The 23,494-nt window shown below is 40.7% G+C and overlaps 1 protein-coding gene across 4 annotated transcripts in view; it reads right to left on the bottom strand.

Moving 5' to 3' along the window:
• Positions 1-23,494, bottom strand: part of akap9 (A kinase (PRKA) anchor protein 9) — a 66,625-nt gene that overhangs the window by 30,537 nt on the left and 12,594 nt on the right. For 3 of the 4 annotated variants that reach the window (XM_005740604.1, XM_005740607.1, XM_005740605.1), the window contains exons 3-20: positions 20,085-20,129; positions 19,423-19,485; positions 17,574-17,723; positions 16,460-16,615; positions 16,103-16,258; positions 13,108-15,981; positions 11,838-11,900; positions 10,304-10,451; positions 10,055-10,125; positions 9,820-9,940; positions 9,526-9,623; positions 9,034-9,139; positions 8,246-8,468; positions 6,742-6,793; positions 5,566-5,901; positions 5,054-5,335; positions 2,232-2,359; positions 1,844-2,031 (exon numbers count right to left, since the gene is read on the bottom strand). In XM_005740604.1, the coding sequence (XP_005740661.1) occupies positions 1,844-2,031; positions 2,232-2,359; positions 5,054-5,335; positions 5,566-5,901; positions 6,742-6,793; positions 8,246-8,468; positions 9,034-9,139; positions 9,526-9,623; positions 9,820-9,940; positions 10,055-10,125; positions 10,304-10,451; positions 11,838-11,900; positions 13,108-15,981; positions 16,103-16,258; positions 16,460-16,615; positions 17,574-17,723; positions 19,423-19,485; positions 20,085-20,129 (5,260 nt within the window). The remainder of the gene's footprint in view (positions 1-1,843; positions 2,032-2,231; positions 2,360-5,053; positions 5,336-5,565; positions 5,902-6,741; positions 6,794-8,245; positions 8,469-9,033; positions 9,140-9,525; positions 9,624-9,819; positions 9,941-10,054; positions 10,126-10,303; positions 10,452-11,837; positions 11,901-13,107; positions 15,982-16,102; positions 16,259-16,459; positions 16,616-17,573; positions 17,724-19,422; positions 19,486-20,084; positions 20,130-23,494) is intronic. The other variant, XM_005740606.1, reaches the window with a different exon arrangement.

The raw sequence follows: 23,494 nt of genomic DNA, 5'->3' as shown, positions 1-23,494 counted from the left end.
GCGGGGAAGCAACATGGACTCACAGATGCTAAGTAAGGACGCAGCAGTTTAAAGCTTCATGTTTGGTAAGCATTAAAAATGCTAGTCATATGCCAAAGAGTGCTAAATATATAACCAAAATAAGGGTGAGCGTGCACACATCATCCAGTTCAAACTGGGTCCAGCACACTCGCATAACTGCCCGTAACACAGCTGACAGATTATGTAACTCACATTATGTTATTAAGCTCATAATCACACAGTATCATGACAGCAGAAGAAGGAGGCAGCGCGACATAAAGATGCAGCACAACGGGACAAAGCAGCTTCTGAAGGACACGAGCCGGTTTTATTATGACGCTGGTTTCTCTAATTGTAACCACAAAAAACGTGTGAAACCCAACTGGCTCTGTTCCTAAATGAAAGACTTCTTATGCAACCTGGTAACAAAACTTGGAAGAGTTCACACTGTGGGGGGTAATGCAAAACAAACTAACAGAAAAGTTAACGAATTGATGTGGCACAAAAACACTTAACGCGCTGTAGTTGCTGTGCAACACGGGCACACTTATGTGTGGTGTTTTGTGACTTTTACAGGCATTTGTTGCTCAACTGTGTTTTAAATATGTTTTCATTAAAAAGGGGAAATGAGATAAAGTGCTGTCACGGTTGCATATATAAACGTCACACAGGTCGGTGATTCACCAGCTCCAACTGTTTTGCATGAAAGTATGTGATAAGACCTACCCCGATCTAACGTGCATACACGACTGGCTGGACTTTATGACATGATATCAATCATGGGAAAACAAGCTTTTGAGAAAACTTGTGCAATAAAAATAAAAAAAGCCTTAAGTGTTACGTTGAATGCCTCCCAGATAAGCACAACCATACTTTTTAAAAATACTATTTGGCTTTTTATTCCACTTTGACCTGCAATCAGCAAAAGTCTGTTATAATAGGAATTTGTACAAAAGTGCCAAGAATGTGTTGTAATCCTCAGTGTCCTCTTTAGAGGTAATATTTCCCCCCAAAAAAAATAAAGTAAGAAGAATAAGGATTATACTCGCTTGTGGACTCCACAGACGGGTATTATTATAATGTTCTTATTATAATATTTCTCAGTCTGTTTGGAGAGTGCAGGCATACGGGCGGACATGTTTAGTGTCTGTGCAGTGACAACCTGAAATGCATGCATGATAAAGTCTAACACTGGACTTACGCCAGGTTAGCCAAACAATCGTCTAACCTCTGATGTCCTATTGATGACCTGCAGGTCACTGATTACTATGAGCAGCTATGTTTTTTAGGAAGTATCAAAATAACAAATGAATCCAGGATCTCAAGTTAACAAGAGACTGTGTTGTGCTTGGCCTCCATGGAGACATAACCTTCACCTTTAATCATCCATTTAGGTCAATCTAATACTTTTCTATCACCTCAATTATACGACCATCAGCACTGTTATCTGCATCTGATCGCATTAAATGTTCGCTTGACAACTTTTTCCATAGAAGGCAACTCCTTGTTCAGGCACATGGTACTGCATTTCCTATTAATGACAGAAGCAATTAAATTGCAGCTACAGATGCTAAAATAACTGTGGATGTAGTGTTATTGCTATATTTTGTGTTTTGAGCGAGACTGATCAAATTTGAAATTCAAGTCTAGAGTTTTAAAGAAATCTCAAGAAATTAATCAGTGTCGTTTTTGATGATGACTTTCGTACTACAAGGTCAGCAGTATTTTTAGTCCAAACACATAATCCTATTTTGAAGTTTTGCAGTCTGCTCTTTCACTTGTTTGTTTTTGGCTAATAACTGGATTCAGTATTGAATTACTGCTGAATCTTGATGTTGCTCACCTGTGTTATAAAGTCGGCGTGGCTCTGTATTGGCTGACTGTGTGGTGGAGTGGGGAAGTTGTGCTGCACCGGAAGCATCACGCAGACTCTGCATGTGGAGGCCCATCGTTTCCTCTGCTGCTGCTGTGGTCTTCAAGACTTCAACCAGCACCTGACTGAGCTTCATGTTGGCTTTACGCAACAAGTTTCTAAAAATCATCAGAAGATGAAGAGTTAGTACTAAACTCATAAAAAAAAACAAAAAACTGAAGAGGAGTTCACATGTGAACAACTGGATAGATAAATATGTGTGCGGCACTCAGTCAACAGGCTATCATAAAAACAAACTGAGCATCTGTCCACACAACAGTGATGTGTTGATACTGAGAAAGTATGAATGCAGAGGTACCTCTCAGCCTCTTTATCAGAAGAATCTTCGTCGTCCTGTGAAGACCGTTTGCGTTCATCAGCCTTCGCTGTTCCCAACCCGCCTGGATCATCATCGTCCTCGGCTTCTCCATCACCACCATCTTCCTTCTTTAAGGGTTGGACGGGCAGCAGAGAAAACACAGACAGCAGCCCCGTCATTGCAAAGTTTCGGCCGCGTAAACACTCCTGAAAACTCTCGACAGCAGCGGAGAGCGTGCTGAGCGTGCGCGACCATTAGTAAAAGTGAATTCAAATCAGGCCCAGCAAGGCGCACATAGACACACTGGCCTTTTTACAAGCGCACACAAAGACACACTTTAACTCCCTTGGAGCTGAGAGAAACACTACTATCTTTGTGCTGCTATGGCAACAGGTGCACCTGAGGCACAAAGACTGGCAGAGGCGATAGCTCCACCTCCTGGAAGAGCAGCAGTAATGCAAAGTTTATCCCATCGTTGCCCCCAAACAAACAGTTTATGGGATCAGTTTACTAGTTTGGCTCAAATCACAAGTGACAAACCAAAATAAATAAATAGTTGGAGACATCATCTTTCTGCAAAACTGCTAACTAATGTGGATCCAGACATTCTACTGGACTGATTACATGCCAGGTGTTAATGTAGTTTGCAATACGAGCGGAAGTTATTTAAACTATTTCAGCACATGTTTTGCATGCTACTGTTTCCTAATATTCTTTAGTAAGAACACATCACTGCACACTGTGACACCTGAAAACAGGAAAATGCATTTAAGGCACTGACACTGAAACCAAGGTCAGACTGTGAGTGTCTGTGGTTTGTTGTAGAATATGCAAACTACCTTAGTCATGCTATTTCTGAGTATTACAAAAACAAATTTAAATGGATTTTTTAAATTCTTTTTCTAAATGGAACCACAATTAACAAAGCTGGTTTAAAAAGTAATTGTACAATGTCTCGGTCACTCCAGGGAAAACGCTGCGTGGAGACAACCGCACAACCAGAGCTATTGCTACCTTGTGTTATGAATTTGAAAATCTGTTGCCATCTATAGAAATTCACATTAGCTAATAGCATCCAGTCCAGTCAGAACCTTCTAGATATGAAACAGAGACTCAGATGGTTTAATTTCAAACCCCCTCCTTCCCCCAGAAAAACAGGCAGTTGGCAATGCTGCTTTTAAATAGGACTACAACCAGAACATAACCAGGGTAACCAGCTGAGTGTGGCCGACTTGTCTACTTTTCTAAATTACCCAGAAATTATTTGCAAACGTTCACACTGTCTGAGAGTGATTGCAGTCAGCCTGAGCCAGACCGACCGTTTGGAGGCAAAACGGCTCAACTTTTCATTGTAATTGCCATGCAATCAGAAGTGGTCAACCAAAGGCTACGAGTATTGCACACTCAACGTCTGAGTAGTCAGCTTGTAATTAGTCTCTAAAAGCAAAAAACACTAGATAGTAACTGATCTTTTCTAGTTGTGTGGAGGTTGATATTTTTCCAATTTCAGTCAGACTCTGGCTGAACCAGGGATCTCTTTTGCACAGAATTCATTGATATAATAAACAACTGATAAATATGCATTAATCTATATATATACTCACACATACACACACATATACACATATATACATACACACACACACATAGATAGACGTATAGATAGAGATATTCTCTGATATAATATGAATATTTATATATTAGAGCCATTGCCTATATTTTGTGAACTTTGTAATATATTGTATTATTTAATTTAGTTTATTTAGTTCCTGTTCTAATTGTCTTGGAGCAACTGTAACCACATAATTTCTTTAGTGATTTATAAAGTATTCTGATTCTGAAAATTGTACTTTTGAGATTAAACGGAAAGCTTCAGCATCACAGTTTGTAAATAGACCGACTGTATGTTTTTAGGCTGAAAAGATTTGCCTCTATCAAAAAAAAAAAATAAAAAATTTTTTGCTATTTATTTCTGTGGATGATTAAGATGTGGATCATTTCCACATCTTAATTTAACTTGCACCGGAATTTAACTTAATTTAAAATGTCTCTGCAAAGACCCAAAGTAAATACCATAACACATATGAATAATTTAAGGTCCAGATGCATTTTTCTCATCATTACAGTTATTTTAAACCACTTACTGTTGTGCATGAACGTTTTTTTTAAGTATTAGTAGTTTGTTTGTTTTTTACTATACTATATTAGAGAGTGGGCTGGAGTAACTCATACCACAAGGAAAACTCAAAATGACAGCCTCTGCTATCACACAGTTGAAGCTTAATCATGCAGTAAATGGTTGGTGAAGGCAGGAGGAGTGCTTTGAAAAATAACATTATATTCAATCAGCACATGGAAATCAGGGCACGCAGGGTAGATAGTTGATGAAACTTTACAAATTTCATAAATTACAGCATCATTTGACTAAAATACTTAAAAACTATTTTTTTTAATGAAGTAGGTGCGTGTATGCAAAATGTGAAACTATATTGTAATACAGAACCAAACTGCTTCCTCCACATTATTGATTAAAGTTCTGCATATAAAAAAAATCCCAGATTCAGGAACAAAATTCAAGCTCATAGTTCTCAGGTAAGAGTAGCCAAAAAGCAATACTACTACTACTACTTAAAAAAAATTAACGATACATAACTTAGATTCAACCCAAGAGATGCAACACCTGAACTGTGACATGGTACATCTTAAAATTAATGACAGCAGCAAATAAGTCGGTCAGAGGGAATAAATGTATGTGTGATGTTGGTTGAAAGTGGAGAGCAGATGCACACATTGCATATGACGGCTGAGTAGATGACACTGACCTGCTCAGGTCCTGATTTTGCAGATTTCTGCAGCTCCTCCTTTAACTTCCTAATCTCAGTGTCCCTCTCTACGAGCTCCCTCTCCAGTCTCTCCCTCTCAACTTCTTCCAGCCTGCTGCCTGCAGTGAGGGAATCTCTGGGAGTCGGCTCCTCTTTCTCCCCGTCCACCGGCGCCTCCTCGTCCGACTGGGTCTGCATGGACGAGCTTGTCTCACGGGCACGCTTGTTGATTCGAGCCAGCTCAGTCTGCTGTGCAAACTCCAGAGACATCTGAACTATAGCCTAAAAAACAAAAACAAAAAACCCATGGGTACAAAGACATTTTCTTCATGATTTTGTTTAATGTGAGACACAATGGAGATCTAAAAGATTCATTTTTGGGGTCCACAAACTACACTATAAACGTCCACGACCTGAGGATCAAGCCTCTGAAAACAAGATCACACCAGTTGATCTCAGGGGTTTTCTCGACCTGATGTTTGCACAAAAACTCATAATACATGTCCACATACTCTGGCGACTTCCTCCTCCACTCTCTCCCGGTGTTGCTTCTCTTCCACAGGGACCTGCGCGGCTACCCCGAGGCTCTCGGTGGAGCTTCCAGCACCGCTGATCTCGTTGAGATCCTGCTCTCTCTCTGCTCTGTCTCCCGGTCTCCCCTCCTGTTCCCTTTCTTCTCTCAGTCGCCTCAGCTCATTGCTGTGCTGTTCTTTGAGAGCGGCGACTTCTTGGAGGTACTTGTGATAGAGCGCTTTCCTCAGTGCCTGCAGTTGTGCTGTCAGGCCTGCAGCCCTGACAGATCGGGACAGCTCCACATCTTCCTCTGACAAATCCTCCCCACTCAGCTCCTGAAAAGAGTGAAAGAAGTCAGAAAGTGTACAACAGCAGCAGTGTGTTAAAACGAAGCAAGCTGTGAAGATTTAAGTAATGAAAGTTCCTTAAGACAGTTCCTGAAATAACCAACTCCTCTAGTTAAGCTCCCCCCATCCTTCATCCACTGCTAAATACAGCATTTTGTTCTCCCTGCCTCCCAGACATGATAAAGAGATAAAGCGATGTCTTGCGTTACAATACAGAAACACTTTCCACTAACACACTACCACTCTGTCTTGTGATGAGACATTCCTTGTCTATTTCACAGTCATTCGCCTTCCTTGCCGTCTTGCTGCAAGCTAGACGCTTCAAATCAAAAACATACAACGTCGGAAAGTGCCAGATTTTTTCCTCAGTTTATCCCCACTTCTGTCAATCTTCCTCTCTTATCTCTGTGTGAGGATGTGAGAGCCTGAAAACATGAGCCGTGCAGTTTTGAGGTCAGAGGGAGTAAGAATGACAAACTGAGGAAAGAGAGAAGTTGAAATGGCTTAAATGGACCGCAGTTCATTCACGCAAGACAGAATCCTCCTTTCATGCAGCCACCGAAACTAGAATACGCCCGCTTGGTTAAAACGGCTTATGCAACGTCCAGCCCCTTTTAATCGTTAGATATAGGACTAACTCTCGATGCTGGTTGTGGAATTGAGGCGGGGGAATTTAGGGCACGTTTTACCCTGAAGGCTTCAACTGTTCCCTCCTATCCACCCTTACTGTCATAGCATCTTAATGCAAGTTCATATTTCAGCTTGTATTACGATATGCTGCGTGTGACGTGGAAGATTTAGGAAGAGGGTGAAGTGGGGAAACCAAACCTTTAGTTCCTCTCTGTGCTCCTCCATCCTCTCAGAGCCGGACTCTGGAACACTGGAGAAGCAGAAAGACAAAATGCAAAGTCAGCATCGACTGTGACGTAAAACAAGTTTAAAAGTTTAAGAATGACAGCTGAGTGGGTAAAGATGAGCACCTCTGAGACAAAAAAAAGGGGGGTATTCATTGCACTGTTCAGATAAAAAAAAATAGTAACAAAGGAGAACCGTCAACTCAAGTTTTATTATATTATCATTGAGCCTGCATGCTTTATCTATCATTTCACACAAACGTTGTGTCTTTGTCCAAAAATGTATGTAAATGATCTTTTCAATAATTAATAATGAGGCTAACAGATAAAATAAAAAAATTAAATATGCTGCAACTCATCATTTTTGCTTTTTAAAAAAAGGTTTACAAGAAGTTCATTAAGTCAAACGCTGCTGATGTAAATTTACTATTTATTTTAAAATAATGTTTAGAAACAAAAAAATAAAATAAAAAATTACTGGGTGCAACTCTGCCCCTAAGGAGTAATGGAGTAATTTAAGTAAAGATATATACGTAAGAATAATTTACTTGGATATAAAATTGTGACTGAATTCCACACCTCTGGAAATCTTTTATTAGACTTAAGTCAGGAGAGGAAAACAAGCTTATATTTACAATCTCAAACAGTGGAGGGCAGCAGCGTCTTAGTTATAAAAGAAAAAGAAAAAGAAAGAAAGACTGATTTCATGCATTAAAAATATATAAATATGTATTTAGTTTATCATATCTCTAACTCAAAGTATGTAGGAAGTATGAGCTAGCACATAAAGGCTAACTTTACTGCCCCTGAAACCAAAAGCTGGATGCGTGAAAACGGATTGATGGAAGACACAGGATATATAGAGTTCAGAGATCACGTTTGAGATGCAACTGCTTACAATTTGGCCACAAGTTTATTTAATTAAAGTAAATGGCACTTAGCGTGTGGATTTCTTTTTTATTTCCTCCCTTCTCTCTGAAAACCACATGTAAAGGCTGACAAGGTACTTTCACATGTTTGTGGGCGGCCTAGTGAATATTTCATTAGTTAAGGCTTTGTTGTCAACTGAAGTGGGTCAGGTAGCTTCCACGTGCTGCACAGGATGTGCACACCAGCTTGTGTTTGAAGTTATCTTTAGTACAGTCACTCATGTCACTTTGTCTGTTCAGACTTGACATACACAAACTCGGCCAACTGAGCATTAAAATGAGTCCGTGTGTTTAAACGTAAACACGAGATGTTATCAGCGCAGCTGCAGTGCTGTTTAAAAACTAAAAAGTCTCACATGAAACAACAATGGAGTGTAAAGTCATCTATAAAAATTAGCTTCGGGGTTTTAAATGTTTTACAGTTTTTTTTCCCCCCAGTGAAAAATATCTTATGCCTTGTTTTTATCTGTGCAAGTTTTCTTCACAAACTAATTTGTCTTAAAATGCGTATAAACATTTAAATAGGGTCTCCCTTAACTGGCGCATCACCTGTATTGGGTGGTGACCTCCTGCAGTCGCTGCTGCAGCATGAAGAGCTCCGTTGCGTATCGCTCCTCCGTCTCTGTGGCCTGCTGCTGGTAGTGAGCTCTGAGACGCTCCATCTCTTGCCTGTGACTCTCCTCCAGCTTCAGCTGCTTCTCCTTGGCCTCGGCCTTCAGCCTCTGCAACTCCATGGTCAGGGAAGTAGATGCACCGGGCAGCTCCTCCAGATCTAATCGATACAGAGGTGAAATGTGAAACCAGAAAGCATCAGAGATTTACATTGATTAGAAGATACTTTTATGTTTGTTCTGGGAATGCAGCCTGCTGCAGTGCCAAAAGCCTACATGCATATATCTAGCAAGAAATGAATGAGCAGAGAAATAACTTGGTCACAATAACATTTACAGGTAAAAGATAAACTAAATATTTCTGGACAGAAGAGTCAAAACGTTGTTTTGCTGTTTACTGCATTGCATTTGCATTCTTTTATACACATTTGAGAAACAGTCTGAATACAAAGCAGTTTATGCAAAAATTAAAAATGCACCATGTAACCAGGACACCAGCTCAAAGTATGAGGGACCTTCTGGGCACAAAAATCATCACACACTTCAACAGCACAACTCTGCAACACTTTAAAGCCTGCAGCTGCAGACAGCTTACAAGAGAACGAATAATAGTGATCCTAAACCTGGGATCTTTAAGATGTATTATTATTATTATTACACACTTACATGAGCTTTGACATATAATAGCGTTTAATTTTTTATCAGAAAAATGAACTCCAGATTTACCTTTGCTTGCTGAGGGGCTTAAAGAGGCGACCTGTTCTCGGAGATCAGAGATCTCCTTCTCACTGTTGCTCTTCAGCTCACTGAACGCTGTCTGCAGTTCATTCATCTGGAAAACAACAGATTTAGTGGGGCTCTTCCATGCATACTTTAATCTTTACTGGTCCTCAAAACAAACACTTCAGAGCTATAAAATATTATTTCCCATATAGAATAATTTCCATAGCAAAACCTTTTACTTTTCAGTTTTATACTAACATAAAATGATACAGCACAATTCATGCACTGATGCATGCAGTCCAACCTGCTAATTAACAAATTTCACAGCCAATGAAACTACATAAACAATTCTCATTATTTCTGCTGTGAACATATTCAAATATTTGATAATGAAATATTTGATCGTGATAAAACAAAAGCTCAAAGCTTGGCTGGAATTAGCTTGTAGTGTAGAACTGAAGCACAGCTTGTGGCTGCGGGTGAGTAAGTTTCTACCTTGTTCCCATCGTCTCTCAGCAGAGCCTGGAGCTGTGAGAGTCGACGATGTTCCTGCTCAATCCTCTCTCTGACCTGCTGAAGCTCTCTGTAAAGCTCTAAAAATAAAAAGAAAGAAAAATAAAAAGAAGGGTTACATTTTGTTTTTGTATCCGAGTGTGCACCTGCAGCGGGTGAGGTAAAAGCATTTAGTAGCCACACAGTAATTAACGGTGACCCCGTGGTGCCGCATTCAGGAGACTCATGTGTTTTATTACATGCAATATTTGTTTAATGTACTCGTTAAAAGTGTACCTCTGGCCTCCAGGATCATGGAGGTGGAGTCACTAGTTACTGGTCGCTCCTCTGAAGTGAGCGGCTTGCTCTCTGCATCGACGCTCACCAAAAACTTTTCACCAAAGATTTTTCGAAAAGACTGAAGAGAAACAAAGATGAGGCTGAATGAGATAATAATGAAGCACCACACTTTCTTTTTTTTTTAAAAAGGGAAAGGATTCACCAAATTCAAATATTATTCCTTAGTAATTACCAGAATAATCGCAGTGCATTCTTCAGACACGGCTTGCATCACATCCTGGTATTTGAAGCTTTTTTGTTCATCTAAGAAAAACAAGCACAAAAATTATGTAGGTAATATAAAATCATACAGGTTTTGATGTATAACTATAAGCAGGCAGTATTAAAAAAAAAAAAAATCATGGAGGACACATGAGCCCATCAGATTGCTGCTCTGCTTTGCCACAAACACAGATGCACACAAAGCTCTCTATCTGCTCACCCTGCGCACCGCGATCTTTCAAGCCCTGCAGCTGCAGCTCCAGAGAGCGTGTGCGGGCATCGGTCTCCTCCTGCAGCAGCTCAAACTGGGCAGCGTGGATCTGAGACAGGCTAATGCGCTGGGCCTCCATTTGCAACCTGCACTCACCCTTAAAGCAGGAAGAAGAGATCATCTCATCAACATCAAATAACCCATAATGGGATGTGTCTTTTCATACAGATATTCAGTATATGTATGCTATTAAATATATATACACACACACACACACACACACACACAAGTACAGAATTATGATATTTATATACAAAGGGGAAAAAAAGGAATTAAATATAATCACATATCAGTTATAATTGACCACAAATTTAATTATGCAGAATACTACATTAATGTAATAACCAGAAGACATAAATTATTAAATAACATAACGCCAGCAATCATATTTGTTTGGCGGAGCCGTGATACGAGCCATCTGTGTTTAGGACGTGAGGTCTGCTATTATCACTTCTTTAACGAGGAACAAAAGGCCCACGGTGAGGCTTCTCCTCTAATTATGCATCGTGCATTAGCACAAACTCATTATGGTTACACACTTGTGAACCTGCGATTCTGTTACCTTTGATGTCAAACGTTTTGAAGTGCACTCTACATTCTGAACAGGGTGTACTTTAATGACGCCATCTCCCCGTTCGCACTACACCTGACGGATGCAGAGCACACTCTTTTCAAACCTGTAGCTATGCAGATGCTGCTGCTTAAAAACATGCAGATGAGAGATGGTCAGTGCCTAACAAGCAGATGGCAGCTGTGCTATTATGTGACGCTGCTACAAAATGACATATTTTTACTCCAAATACTGAAAAAGGAAAAGCTCAAATATATAAAACAATTCCCATATTTGTTTTTAAGAGACTTGCTAAAGTGGGAATGGAGTGGTTTTATTAATAAGTAGTCTACAGTCTAGTTCCTAATGTTAAACTGAGGTTTTTACATGTTTACAGAGATTTTAGGAGCGTATTTTTTTGCACAGAAACCTGCACACTTTGTTAGCTTCTCTCTTCAGCAACCGCCTCGGGTACTGTCAAGGATTATCCCCAGCTGCTCCCTGACATCAAGGACCATTTTACTTTGAGAAACAGACTTTCTCCCCCTTACTGTATTCCTTACAGCATGCTTTTCCTCTGATGACAATTTTTATTTTCAATTTTTCGTGAGGCCGTCTGATACGACTGCTGATGCAGAGTTTATTTTTTATTTTGCCTGGTGAAAATTTTCTGCCTACACAACAAGCACATCCACTTGATAATTTGAGGCACGTCGAGTGTGGAAATGATCAAATCTCGTTGCCTGTACCTACTCGTGAACAGGAGGAATTTATTCATCAGACGGGTGTAGGATAAAAGCACAGGTTGCACTGTACTGCAGCTGTATGAGCGGGTTGTTTTTAAAAAAATATTTTGACCTTTACATCGCACTGTTTGATGCATCAAAGCAACTGAAAACCAAAAGGCAGGATGTGAGCTTAAGTGACATTTACATGTTCGGTCGGCTCTCCCTCGATAGCGTGCTCCGAGCCGCCGGTCGGCCCATGTCCGCTCACCTAAAGAAGCAAGCAGAGTAAACATATTGTAGTTTTTAAAGCTGATATTTTCCCACAAGCGCTCACAAATAAGACAGCGATGAACAGAAAGGTAAGATGCACTGCTATGGATCACTTCCTGAGTGGGAGCATGGAGTACATCTAGTAACTCTTTCCTAAAAGTATCCACTACACTTTACAAAGGATGCAGGGATTTTATAATCTCCTGTTTAACCCAGTATTAACTCTGCACAGAACATCAGTAAAGTCCTTTAAATAGAAATGTGGCTCTTACACTGCAAATCAACTACATATCTACTAAAGTAAAACTTTAAAGTGCTGCGTTACATTTTTAACCCTTGCTTTTTTTGTATTTTGGGGGTTTTGCATGTTTGGCTTTTCCAACCCAGGAGGTGAGAGAAACTAATGACGAGGCACAGATGTGAAAATGGCAGACAGACACCGTACACAATCTTTTTGTACTCTTTGTGCATTTGTGACACAGCTTGAAGTGACACAGACACAGAAGTGACTGGGTTAAAATGGCTTCTCACCTCAAACCCTTCACTCCCTGCAAGATGGAAAGAAACTAGAATGTACACATTTCTGCACAACTGCAATGATTCAAAGCTATCAGAAGACTCGCTGACTGCTTTTCTTCCCCATTTCCAGCCATTTTAAAAAGCAGCATTATTACGCTGAGTTTGAGGAGGAGCTGATTATAAATATTGAATAGCGCCTCTTTAAAAAGTAGAAATGAGCAGAATATCAATGGACACTTCAATGCAACATGCAGGCTGCATTGAGCGTGCATATTTCCCACAATTACCTCGCTGAATGGTTAAACTTGAAACTGTATCTTTCAGCACAGCAGCCTGACTATGTTGCTCAGTGCTACCTTTCAGAGCAAGCCTGAAGGCAATCTGCAATCATAACTGTTTCTCACTACAGAGAAAAATATGTCAGCGCTGAAACGCCTCAGTCACATTCTCTTCAATATTTCAGCAAGATCTGGCTACGAATACACAATCAGCACATTTTTTTTTACAAAGCTAATAATAATAATAATAATAATAATAACAACAGTGTTAACACCAAGTACCCCAGCATTAATTGTGATGCAGTTTTAACTCTTTTCACAAGCTCTTTCATCATTTAGACATATACTGTAAAAAAGGCAAAGGAAAACGGTAGCAGCGTGCTGCAGCAGATACATGTGAGTGCCTACCTCTCTGCTGATGTAGCCTCTGCCTCCGTCTCCCTGGTATCCGTCAGTGGAGTCCTCCTTACCGGCCCCCTCTCCTGAACGAGATGCAACCTGTCTCTCCATCTGAGGCTGCATCTCATCCTCTGCAGCACTTTTAGCTCTCTCTTCTTCAGTCGCTGCCTCCTCTTTCTCCTCCCCTAGTCTTTCTTCTCTGCTTTCTGAAAGAGCTGAGCCCACTTTGCGCTCCTGCTTCGACCTCTGCCGCCTCTTGCGCCTGCTTGACCCTGAGCCTGAGGATTTCTGCGGGGAGGCTCGTCCTTCAACAGGTCCCTCCCCCGAGGACTGCACCGCTGCCGGGGACGGAGTCTGTGAGAGCCTGTTGAGCTCCAGAGTCTGCCGAATGGCGTCTCTCTCGTGTTCAGCTGCCTGTAAGAGGGACTGAAGAGCCTTGATCTCTTCCTGCAGAGACTGAATCTGAATGTGATGATCCACCGAAGAACAAACTGTCTCAAGAGCTGCCTCATCTTCCTGGAGCTTAGCTTTTCTCTGGGCATCCTGCCCTCTTATCTGCTCTGTCGTAATCTCCTGCTCCTTTTCCAGTTCCTTCTCTAGGATTTCATTTCGGGCAATGACCTCCGAGTTTTCTCGTCTCACTTTCATCAGCTCTTCTTCCAGTTGTCCCACTTTGCTCTCTGTAAACATTAATTTCTCTGTAACTTCAGAAAGCCTTCCAGTCAGGCTTTCCTTCTCATTCAAAGTAACATTAAGCTTCTCCATTAGTTCAGTAGAGTGTTTTTCAATCACAGCTTTATCAGTTGTGTCCTCCATGTTGCTGCTCTCCTCCAGCTCTCGAATCTGTGACTGAAGGCTGGCAATTTTTGCCTCAAATTCAAGCGTCTCCTTCCGTGTCCTCTCTTCCAGCTGCGTCTTTGCCTCAATGAGACACTTGTACTCTTCCTTCAGCTCCTGATAATTGACCTCGAAATTCTTTTCAGCAAAAGAGAAAGTAGTCCTCTGCTTTTCTACTTCTTCCCTAAGCTCAGCTACTTGTTGCTGGATTTGATTGTTCTCTGCCGTGAGTGTCTCAATTTTCGTGATTTTTGAGCTAATCTCTTCTTTCAAAGTGTTATTTGATTGGATCAGCGTCTCCTTTTCCTGTTCATGCTCTTTAAGCTTGTTCTCCCAGTGCTGCTCTCGCTCTTTTGCTTGGTTTTCAAGTACGTCCGTCTTTTTTAGTATTGTATGCATTTCAGTCTCCATTCTTGCTCGTTCTTCTCCACCCTTTCTGAGTTCCTCAAGCTCGACCTGGAGCTCTTGGAGCTGCTGGACGAGCTTGTCTGTTTTAGAGCTGTGCAAAGCCATCTTCAGGTCTTCTTTGAGTCCAAGAATCTGGTGCAAAAGTTCATCCCGTTCTGTGGCAAATTCTGCTTTCTCCCTTTGTAACAAACGCACTTCTTCTTCATAACCAGCGCGCAGCTCATCCAGCGCTTTCTCGTGTTTGATAGCAGCTTCATTGAGAAGGTTTTCTGTGTTTAAGAAGTTCTCTCTTTGCAAGTCTTCCCTCAGATTGGTGAGCTCTTCTTCATGACTAAACAGAAGCTGGGTCCTCAGTCGTTCCAGCTCTGCTTCCTGTGACTCTGCCATGCGGTCCAGCACAGCATCCTTTTCCCTCTCCATCATCTCCAGCTTAATCTTGTAATTGGTTATTTCAGATTCATGTTTAGTTTCAGCTTCTTGTGCGGCTTCCTGAGCAGCAGACAGCTCACTCCTCAGATTGTCAATGGTCTCTTGGAGCTGCTGCAGCTCAACTTGTTGGCTTTCCTGAGAGAGAAGACTGTGGGATACCTGCTCCACTTTGTCGTTAGCTAAATGCAGCTCTTGAAGAAGACCATCCACCCTGGCCTGCAGGCTGACCTTCTCTCTGGCTACTTCGCTAAGCTCATGTCTGGCTTTTTTGTGCATAGATTGAAACTGCTCTAAAGTTTCTTGGAGCTCCCTAATCTTAGTGTTAAGTGCACCCACCTCAGCAGCACTGCCAGTGGGAGTTTGGGACAGTTGTTGCGCTTTTAGAAGCTCGAGCTCTGCGTGGTGTTGCTCAGTCATTTGCTGCACTCTCGCTGCATGCTGCAAATTAAGCTCCTGCTTCATCTGGACAATTTGCTGGCCGTACATCTCGTCCAGCTCCGCCCTGAGAAGCTCCAGCTTCCTCTCGGTCTCTCCCTGCATTTTTTGAACGGTGTCACTCTCAGACATGCTGCCCCGGTGACAACGCTTCTGCAGATCTTCGACTGTGCCCATGAGCTGCATGATTTCATTAGATGACATTCGCTCTTTCTGTCTGGAGGTCACAAGTTCACTCTTACAAATTTCCAACTCCTTTTGCTCCGTCTCCAGTTGTAATTTACAACTCTCTACTTCATTTTTATAACTCTCCAAGTCAGACCTTGTGCTTTCCAACTCATCCAGACATTTTTCCAGCTCCGATTCCTTTACAGCCATTCGCTGTTGGAGCTCGCGCAGATGTTTCTCTGAGGTCTCCAGCTCATCTTCGAGCTGCGTAACAGAACAGTCACGTTCTAAAATGACTCTCTCCTTCTCTGCTATAATGAGATCTTTCTCATCTGACTGCGGTATAATATTCTCATCTGTAGTCCTTCCCACATGAGCAAGTTCATCTCTGAGCAGAGTCAGTGACCGCTCATGTTCTGTGATTATTGCAGTTTGCTCTGAAATTAACTGATTTTTCTCCCTCAGTGTTTGTGCAAAAGACCCCTCTGCTGCTCTCAACTCTGTCAGTGACTGCTCCTGACTCGAAATAAGGTTTTCTTGTTGAGCAATCAGCAAGTCCTTTTCATTTATCCTTTGGACAAATGATTCTTCAGCTCTTCTCCCTGACTACGAAGACAATTACATCTTAGAAATGCTTGGGCTACATTTAAAAAACACACTGTGCAACCAATTTAATTAAAACACAAAAATATTAACATGTAGCGTAACAGACAAGGCAACTTCTTACCGACTCCATCTCACTGATCTCTTCCTGGAGTTTTCTGACCTCAACATTCATCTCGTCCAGCTGCTGTTGGTGCTGAACAAGCTGCTGCCGGGCCTGTAGAAGATCAGCCGCGGTGCTGCTGTGGCTCGTATTCCTCAGTGATTCACCTGCCTGCAGCTGTGATGACCAGTCAGATAAGACGGTACAAAAAATAAAGGGGAAAAACACAGGTCCAGTTTTTAAAGGTTATAAGACCACCTTATCACAAATATGTATTGCTTATTAGACTTTAAATTACAAACAAAAGTATCATATTAAAAGCGTAAGAAGTACAGAACAGATAAACAGTTCGGTTGATAAATATGAAAGTATTTTTACCTGCTGGAACTGAATTTGTAGTTTTTGGCTTTGCTCGGTCAGCTCCAAAAACTCTTTCATGATCTCGTCTTTCTCTTTACGGGCCTGCTGCAGGTTGGATGTGAGCTGGGTGATGATGCCATCTCGCTGCTTCAGTGCTGCTTCAAACTCCTGCAGCTATAAATTTAAAATGGAATTAAGTGAAATCGTCAATTTACACAGCTTAACCAGTTAATACTCATATATATGACTGGAAAAAAGAGATGAATGAGCTGGTGTTTGAAGCAATAAAAGGAAACGTGCACATACAAGGTTGAACTATAGCACTGCCAAGGAGGTAAAGGTCAGGAATAAAAATATTCCCCATCTTGATAACTTTAAACTCATTGTGAAACTGTTTAAATGTCAGGTGTGATTATAACGTTCTGACTCTATCAATTAAAAATGAATGGAAAAATTTCAAAAGGGCTTAAATTAAAAAAAGAAAAGAAATTCCTCCCCAATTTCATCACTTTGTGCACCTTATGAAATTTCCATTATTACAAAAGTTTCCCTTCTGATCACTTGGGATTTGAGTATGGACCTCAAAATTGGCTTCTGAGTTTAATTGGTGGAGCCACTGTACTTTGTTATGACCTAAAGCCTTGGAAGACTAAACGATCACTCAGGGATACAGATGGATGCTGATGAAATCGAGTAGTAGCACACACTATGTGCACATATGTCTGCCATCCTGGGATAATCAATAAATTACAGGAGACAATGTCAAGACTTTCAAACAAGTGAATCTAATCTTCTTACATAATAACAAACAAGCCTAAGAATCATTTTGATTAGTTTTTAGTTTAACTTACTAAAAAGCATCATCCCCTTTCTACGCATTCTCTCAATACACCGGCTATTGGACAGTGGAAGAGAAAGAGAACACATAAACCCTGTGTGATGAGGGAAAGAGGAAGACGACAGTGGAGATTCATGGATGTAGTGAAGGAGGGCATGCAGAGGGTTGGTGTGACAGAAAAGGATGCTGGGGATCAGGTGAGATGGAGGCAGACCATCCACTGTGGCGACCCCTAAAGGAAGCAGGGAGGAGAAGAAGCAGCAGAAGAACAGCGTTGTTGCTAAAAATCCTTACCTGCTGCATGCCTTCTGCACCAAACGCAGACCTGATTTCGTCAAGCTCTCGACTCAGCTCCTCCACTGCCCGCGTCTTGGCCTCTAGCGCATCCTCCAAATCCTGCCTCGTACCACCTTTTGTCACCTGTTGCAGGGACTCCACCTCCTCCTGAGCAGGAAAATACCATGAAGAACCAATATGGCATTCACAGGGATAGACGATAAGGTTTTAGAACAAGCTTAGCAGTTAGTCGCCACCAAATAGCAACAGCTTTCAAGTTAGATGAGATAAGCAACATGAAAGCAAATGCACAAAATATAATGCATATTTATTACCTATTGAGGTTTCAAAGCGTTGTTATTCAAAACGACACAGCCTTGAAACTTACTGTAAATGATACGTTTTACTGAATCGTAGAAAGGCTCAGAATTCGAATTAGATTAGGAGTTAATGAGGCCTTTAATGAGGCGGGTATGAATATTTATAAGTTTCTGCTGAGACCCATGTTTTTACGATTCTGCCTATAAGGTTCATTTTTCCATGAGCTCCCTTACTGACCAATTACTGATCTACTTTCTGTGTTAAAAGAATGAGAACTGAGCGCCGGTTCAGCTCACAGGTTGAGCAGGTGAGCATCTTGCTCGATGCTAAACTTAGCAGCTTGGGTTCAATTTTGACCTGCAACCTTCTGCTGTGTGCCCCCCCTCCCACTCCGTCTCTCCACTTCACTGTACTAATAAAGGCAAATAATAATAATTAAAAAAGGCTTCAATGTAACCATTATCGATTATTATTACTTTCATCGATGAACAGCAGAAAAAGGCTTGCATGTAACCAGATCATCTGTCTCCATCTCACCCCATCCCTACTATCCCCCTCTATCACACGGACCCTCAACACGTTCTTCACTACATCCATGAATCTGTGGTCTTCCTCTTTCCCACTCCCAAATGCAATCTTCTGGTATGGAGAAGGTTCATCCCACAATAACTGTGATAGCTAAATGCTTTGATCTAAATCTGATTTTTTTCCTCCCCTCCTTCAATTTCTTTGTCTGCCATATTTCAAAAGGCTGGATAACAAACCTCAGTCGTCAAACTCTTCAGATTTATTAACAATCACAAGAGGGACAGATCACGTCACTGCAATTAAACTTTTTTTTTTTTGCTGAAAGAAAAAGTTTTCCAATCTTTTCTTTCATCAGTGAATACACAAAAGATACTCTTATTAAGTTTAGTTGAAGGTTTTCTATTCGGGAAGAAGATTGGATTTTTCTTTAATGATTCTATTTTATGAAAAAGGGTTGTAGCAAAGAAGAAAAAAAAAAGACTTCTGTCAACATTTAATCCCATAGTTTGTCTTTGATTTGGTCTTTCGTTTGTCCTCAGTATTCTCCTGTAAGTCTTTTTGCACTTGAAACCACATTTCTGGTTTTGCTGTTTCACTGTCTCAGCTGTATTGATCAGCAGCTCTCCGGTTTCTGTCTCAGTTCGAACATCACCTCGGTGACTTAAAAGAAAACGGCTCTTTGTGTAACACCTTCTGTGCTCTAATCTTCCACCGTATCTCAACTTCAAAGAATTCACGCCTAAGCTATGTCACAAACCTCTGTTCAGTCGGAAACATGTGAATCTTTTGGGCTTTCAAATTTGTCATTTATAACAGTAACAATTTCTTTTTCTTTTCCCACATCTCCCTTTTCAAATACTTCACATACATACAGGTACAGCACATAACAAGTGTGGTTAGTGGGTTATAGGAAATATTACAGGAGATTAAAATATTTAGCAAACAGAGTCAGGTCCAGCAGCGAGTGTTAGCAAGGCCAAAGCAGAGCTGAAAGAACTGCTCGATCAGATTACTGTACCCAGATAAAATCCTTTGAAGACATCATTTGGTGCTCTGTGATCTCATCAAGGCATCCATTTACCTGTTAATTCACAAGGCTATCCGTCAAACATTAAGATCAGGGAAATGCAACAGAAGAGCTCATAATTTTAGAGTTTAATCTCTCCAAAATAGCCTAAAGCGTTTATTTAAAAGCATTAACTAAAGTCACATTTGAATTATACCCTAATTTGCTTTTTTTTCTCCATCTAGTCAAACATAAAATCATCTTACAGACTCAGTCAACAGAGGCTGTTAATGATTTAAAATGTAGTGTTATTAAGCAACAACAACAAAAAAAAAAAAAATACAGGTTTCGGTTATTGTCCAAGAAAGTGTGCAGCAGCTGGCAAGGACACAGTATGAGAGGAGAAGCGATTTATCCACAAAGAATATTTCCTGAACTATTAAGTGGCTAAGAGGAACAAAGAGAACATCGCACTCTGTCTTATGATTTACAGTTTCCATTTTCACTGGAAACCCAAATAATATCCAAGAGACTCAAAGAAAATGATCAAATAAAATGACAAAATGTGGAACTGTAGCTAAGGGAGTTAATTAAAACACAAGTGATCCTACATACATGCTACAGGTGTGGCATTTCTGTGAAAAAGTGAGGATTTATATTACAAAAAGTCTCACCTCTGAGGAATAATCCTCTGCAGTGGTGGAAACTTCACTCTCTGGCTGCAACACAAAAAATGAATAAAACCAACACATTAGCCACATAAAACAAACGATTTCAATCACAACCATTCACTTCACTTTTTTTTAATCATTTTAATTCTTGCAAATGTTGTCCTGACATGAAAAACAGTTACATTAGTTACTGCAATTCCTGAAACTTTATTACTTTGTTTAGAATCCCAAAATGTTCAGCATTAGAATGAGTGTCTGCCATATCGCCTATTTCTGTATGCACTCTGCATTCAAGCATGGGGCTGGGGTACTTCTGTTAGAGCCCTTTTCTCACTCCTGCAGTTTAATGAGCGCCATTATTACAATCTCTTCGTGGGTTCATTCCTGGGTCATAAATTCAAACTGTACTAGGGCAGAGCAGAAGAAGAACTTGAACAACACCTCAGCTGTGTTTAGGGTAACGTGCACTCTTCATTTTGTGAGGAACAGAGCGGTCTTCAACTTTTCAGAGACATGAAAATGACTTTCATTTTTATTTTATGAAAAGATTAGAACGTGACAGTAAAGAGGAAATTACAGCCAACACAGGAACAGCAGCTCCTACCATCGACTCTCTGCAGGCATCTGTGGGAACGACATGCTAACACGAGCCTCCTCAGCCAGAGTGAGATTAAAGCTGAGAGTATGTCAGACCCAGCTGAGTAACCGGAGCTTGATTTTCAAAGCAGTGATGAGCAGTCAGGCTTGTTTCAATCTAACCTCGTTTCTACCCATACATGCTTCTACAGCGGAATCACTGCGGCTCTAACATTTTTCTGTATAATACTTTTAAACACTAAAAGGAAAAAACGAAGAAAAAAAATCAGGAAAGGGATCTGTGCCATAAAGTTTTTATTGTTAACAAGTAATTTTGTTACTGTGCATCTAAGGCCATGCTGTGAATTAATGCCAAAGTAATGTATTAGTAGTGTAAGATCGTTGGTGAAGTCCTGTTCTGAATACTTGTGCACACCTGTGATGTGTGAGGGATCGCCTCCACTGTGTCATTTCGAACCTGCAAACTGAATTTCTTATTGGGAAAGAGAACCAAGTCTCATGGACCCAAATCTGGAAATTGAAGATTGCATTGTTTTACCTGAAATGCCTGCAATTTCAATTCAGTGTGAGTAGGGACACACTGGCAACCTGGTGTTTGGCATTTTTAACATCTGGCATTAAATGTTTTCCCTCAGAAGCCTCAGGATATTACAACAGAAGCCTTCACTGACCCTGGGGGGCCCGTTCACAATAACTCTATGCTTCTTCTTTTCTGTCTCATCTTTCCCCTCAGCCCCAAACCTGTTGCAGCAGATGGCCCTGCCCCTCCCCAAGCCTGATTCTGCTGCACGTCTCTTCCTGTTGAAATGGATCTCCCTTTCTCATTATTGCCAAGTGCTGCTCATAGGGGACTTTTCTCTAATAGCATAGAATATTTGTGCCTTCTAGGATAAAGCGCTTCCTGAACTGATGCCATAAAAATGAAACTGAATAGAAAATTGAAGTGCAGGAAAAACAACAAGCCAATGTTTATGTTCCAGCCCTAAGTCACCATCCTCTTGGACACTGCATATTTGCCTACAGAACCAAGCGCAGCTATTATCACTTCAGGTTAGTTTGTCACTTAATTAGAGGTTTGCAATTGACTCTGTTGAAATGGTCCATGTGCAAGAAAGAGGTCAGAACAAGCCACAGAGTCCTGGAAGTGTTGTCAAGGTGCACAAGCGGACAACACTGAAGGAAAGATCAACCTCATTTAAATCAGTTTTTTAGTTTTTTGTGTGTGGACTCATTAAACTGCCCCCTCGATTGAAATTCCACACACAGACACAATTAATATCACAGTTCTTTTGCTGCATGACAGTTTCCACTGATGCAAAGAGTATTATGCAAAGGTCTAAGAGGCACCAATTAGTCAACCCACTCATATTTGGGTTTAAAACTCTTTGAGATGCTTGACAGCGGAAAACACTGATGCTGTTGTGTTTCCAGGCAACCCTTCCTTTCTACCACAGGCCCCATGAGCAGTTAGTCTGGGATACGGGAAAAAAAAAATGTGAGACAGAATTTAAAAAAAGAAAAAGAAAAAACAAACAACCAAACCATTTTACTTTAAGCGACTCAATAATTTATCATAAAAAAAAAAAAAAAAAACTCCCACAATCCCCTCAGTATCATTCAGTGTCTTAAAATTCATGTTTCATTTGTTGTTGATGTGTAGCAGCCCCCGTCCAGGCAGGAGTTAATTAGTTTATCTGGGTCTTTTGTAATGGAGACAGATATTTGTTGCTCCAAGGTAAAGAAATGTGGATGAAACACGGAGGCATTCAGCCAACCTTAAGGTCTGCTGAAAAGTGCTGCAAGGCCACAAGAACTGGTCGCACAGACCGTCACATCTCAATCTGTTTAAAAGGCAATTGTCTGTTTCCATGGCAACCCTGTATTTTGTGGGCATGTGCTGCATGAAATGTGCAGAGGGTTCAGGGAAAGAGTGGCTGTTAAAAGAAACAGAGGGCTCGAATGAAAAAGAAAAAAAAACGTTTAAGAACCCTCAGGTCCACATATTTTAAAAAACTGCTTTAGATTCAGTTTCTACCGAACGGTGGATGAATATTTATTTTTCAGGAGTGTTGAGACTCGATTTTAATAAAATATAGGAATTCAGTGCAGAATGAAAGGTTATGTAAGCTTGTAAGGTTTACACCCAAAGAAAATCAGGCTTGGAAGTGTGCAAAAATATTTTATTTATTTGAATATGAAATTAACTATTTAGAAAGCATGGCATGCTTGATGAAATTATCTGTCAGTAACCTAAGTAACTACGATATCGTAAAAATGTCAGACACCGTCAAAAACAGCTTTAAAACAGCACTAACACTGAAGACGAACTGTAGTCATGCTCATACTGTGTCTATTCCATTAAAAAATAAAATAATGGAAGCAATTTATCATCTACTTCCAGTTTTTAGTAAATATATTGATATTGATGTACACACGCAGTTAATTGCCAGAAAACTGATTTAAATGTGGCACAGTTGTTGGCGCCAGACAGGCTCGTCTGAGAATTTCAGAAAAACCACACTGGGTATCACTCCCATCAGCTGAGAACAGGAAACTGAGGCTAAAATTGCTGCAAAATTTAGATTGTAGGGTCAGAATTTCACGTAAACAACAAGAAAGCATGGATCCAGTTCAGGTGGTATAATGGTGTGAGGGATCTTATCTTGTATCTCAACATCAAATGACCATCATGACCATCATCTACATGAGTATTCCTGCTGACTATGTCCATTCTTTTATGACTACAGTGTTCTTATTAGGGCTGAACGATTATGGAAAATAATCTAATTGCGATTTTTTGCCCCAATATTGCGATT

This window comes from Pundamilia nyererei, unplaced genomic scaffold (genome assembly GCF_000239375.1).
Source record: "Pundamilia nyererei isolate P.nyererei 1_Seehausen unplaced genomic scaffold, PunNye1.0 scaffold00102, whole genome shotgun sequence".
Lineage (NCBI taxonomy): Eukaryota > Metazoa > Chordata > Actinopteri > Cichliformes > Cichlidae > Pundamilia > Pundamilia nyererei.
This window is presented reverse-complemented; position numbering and strand designations above follow the sequence as displayed.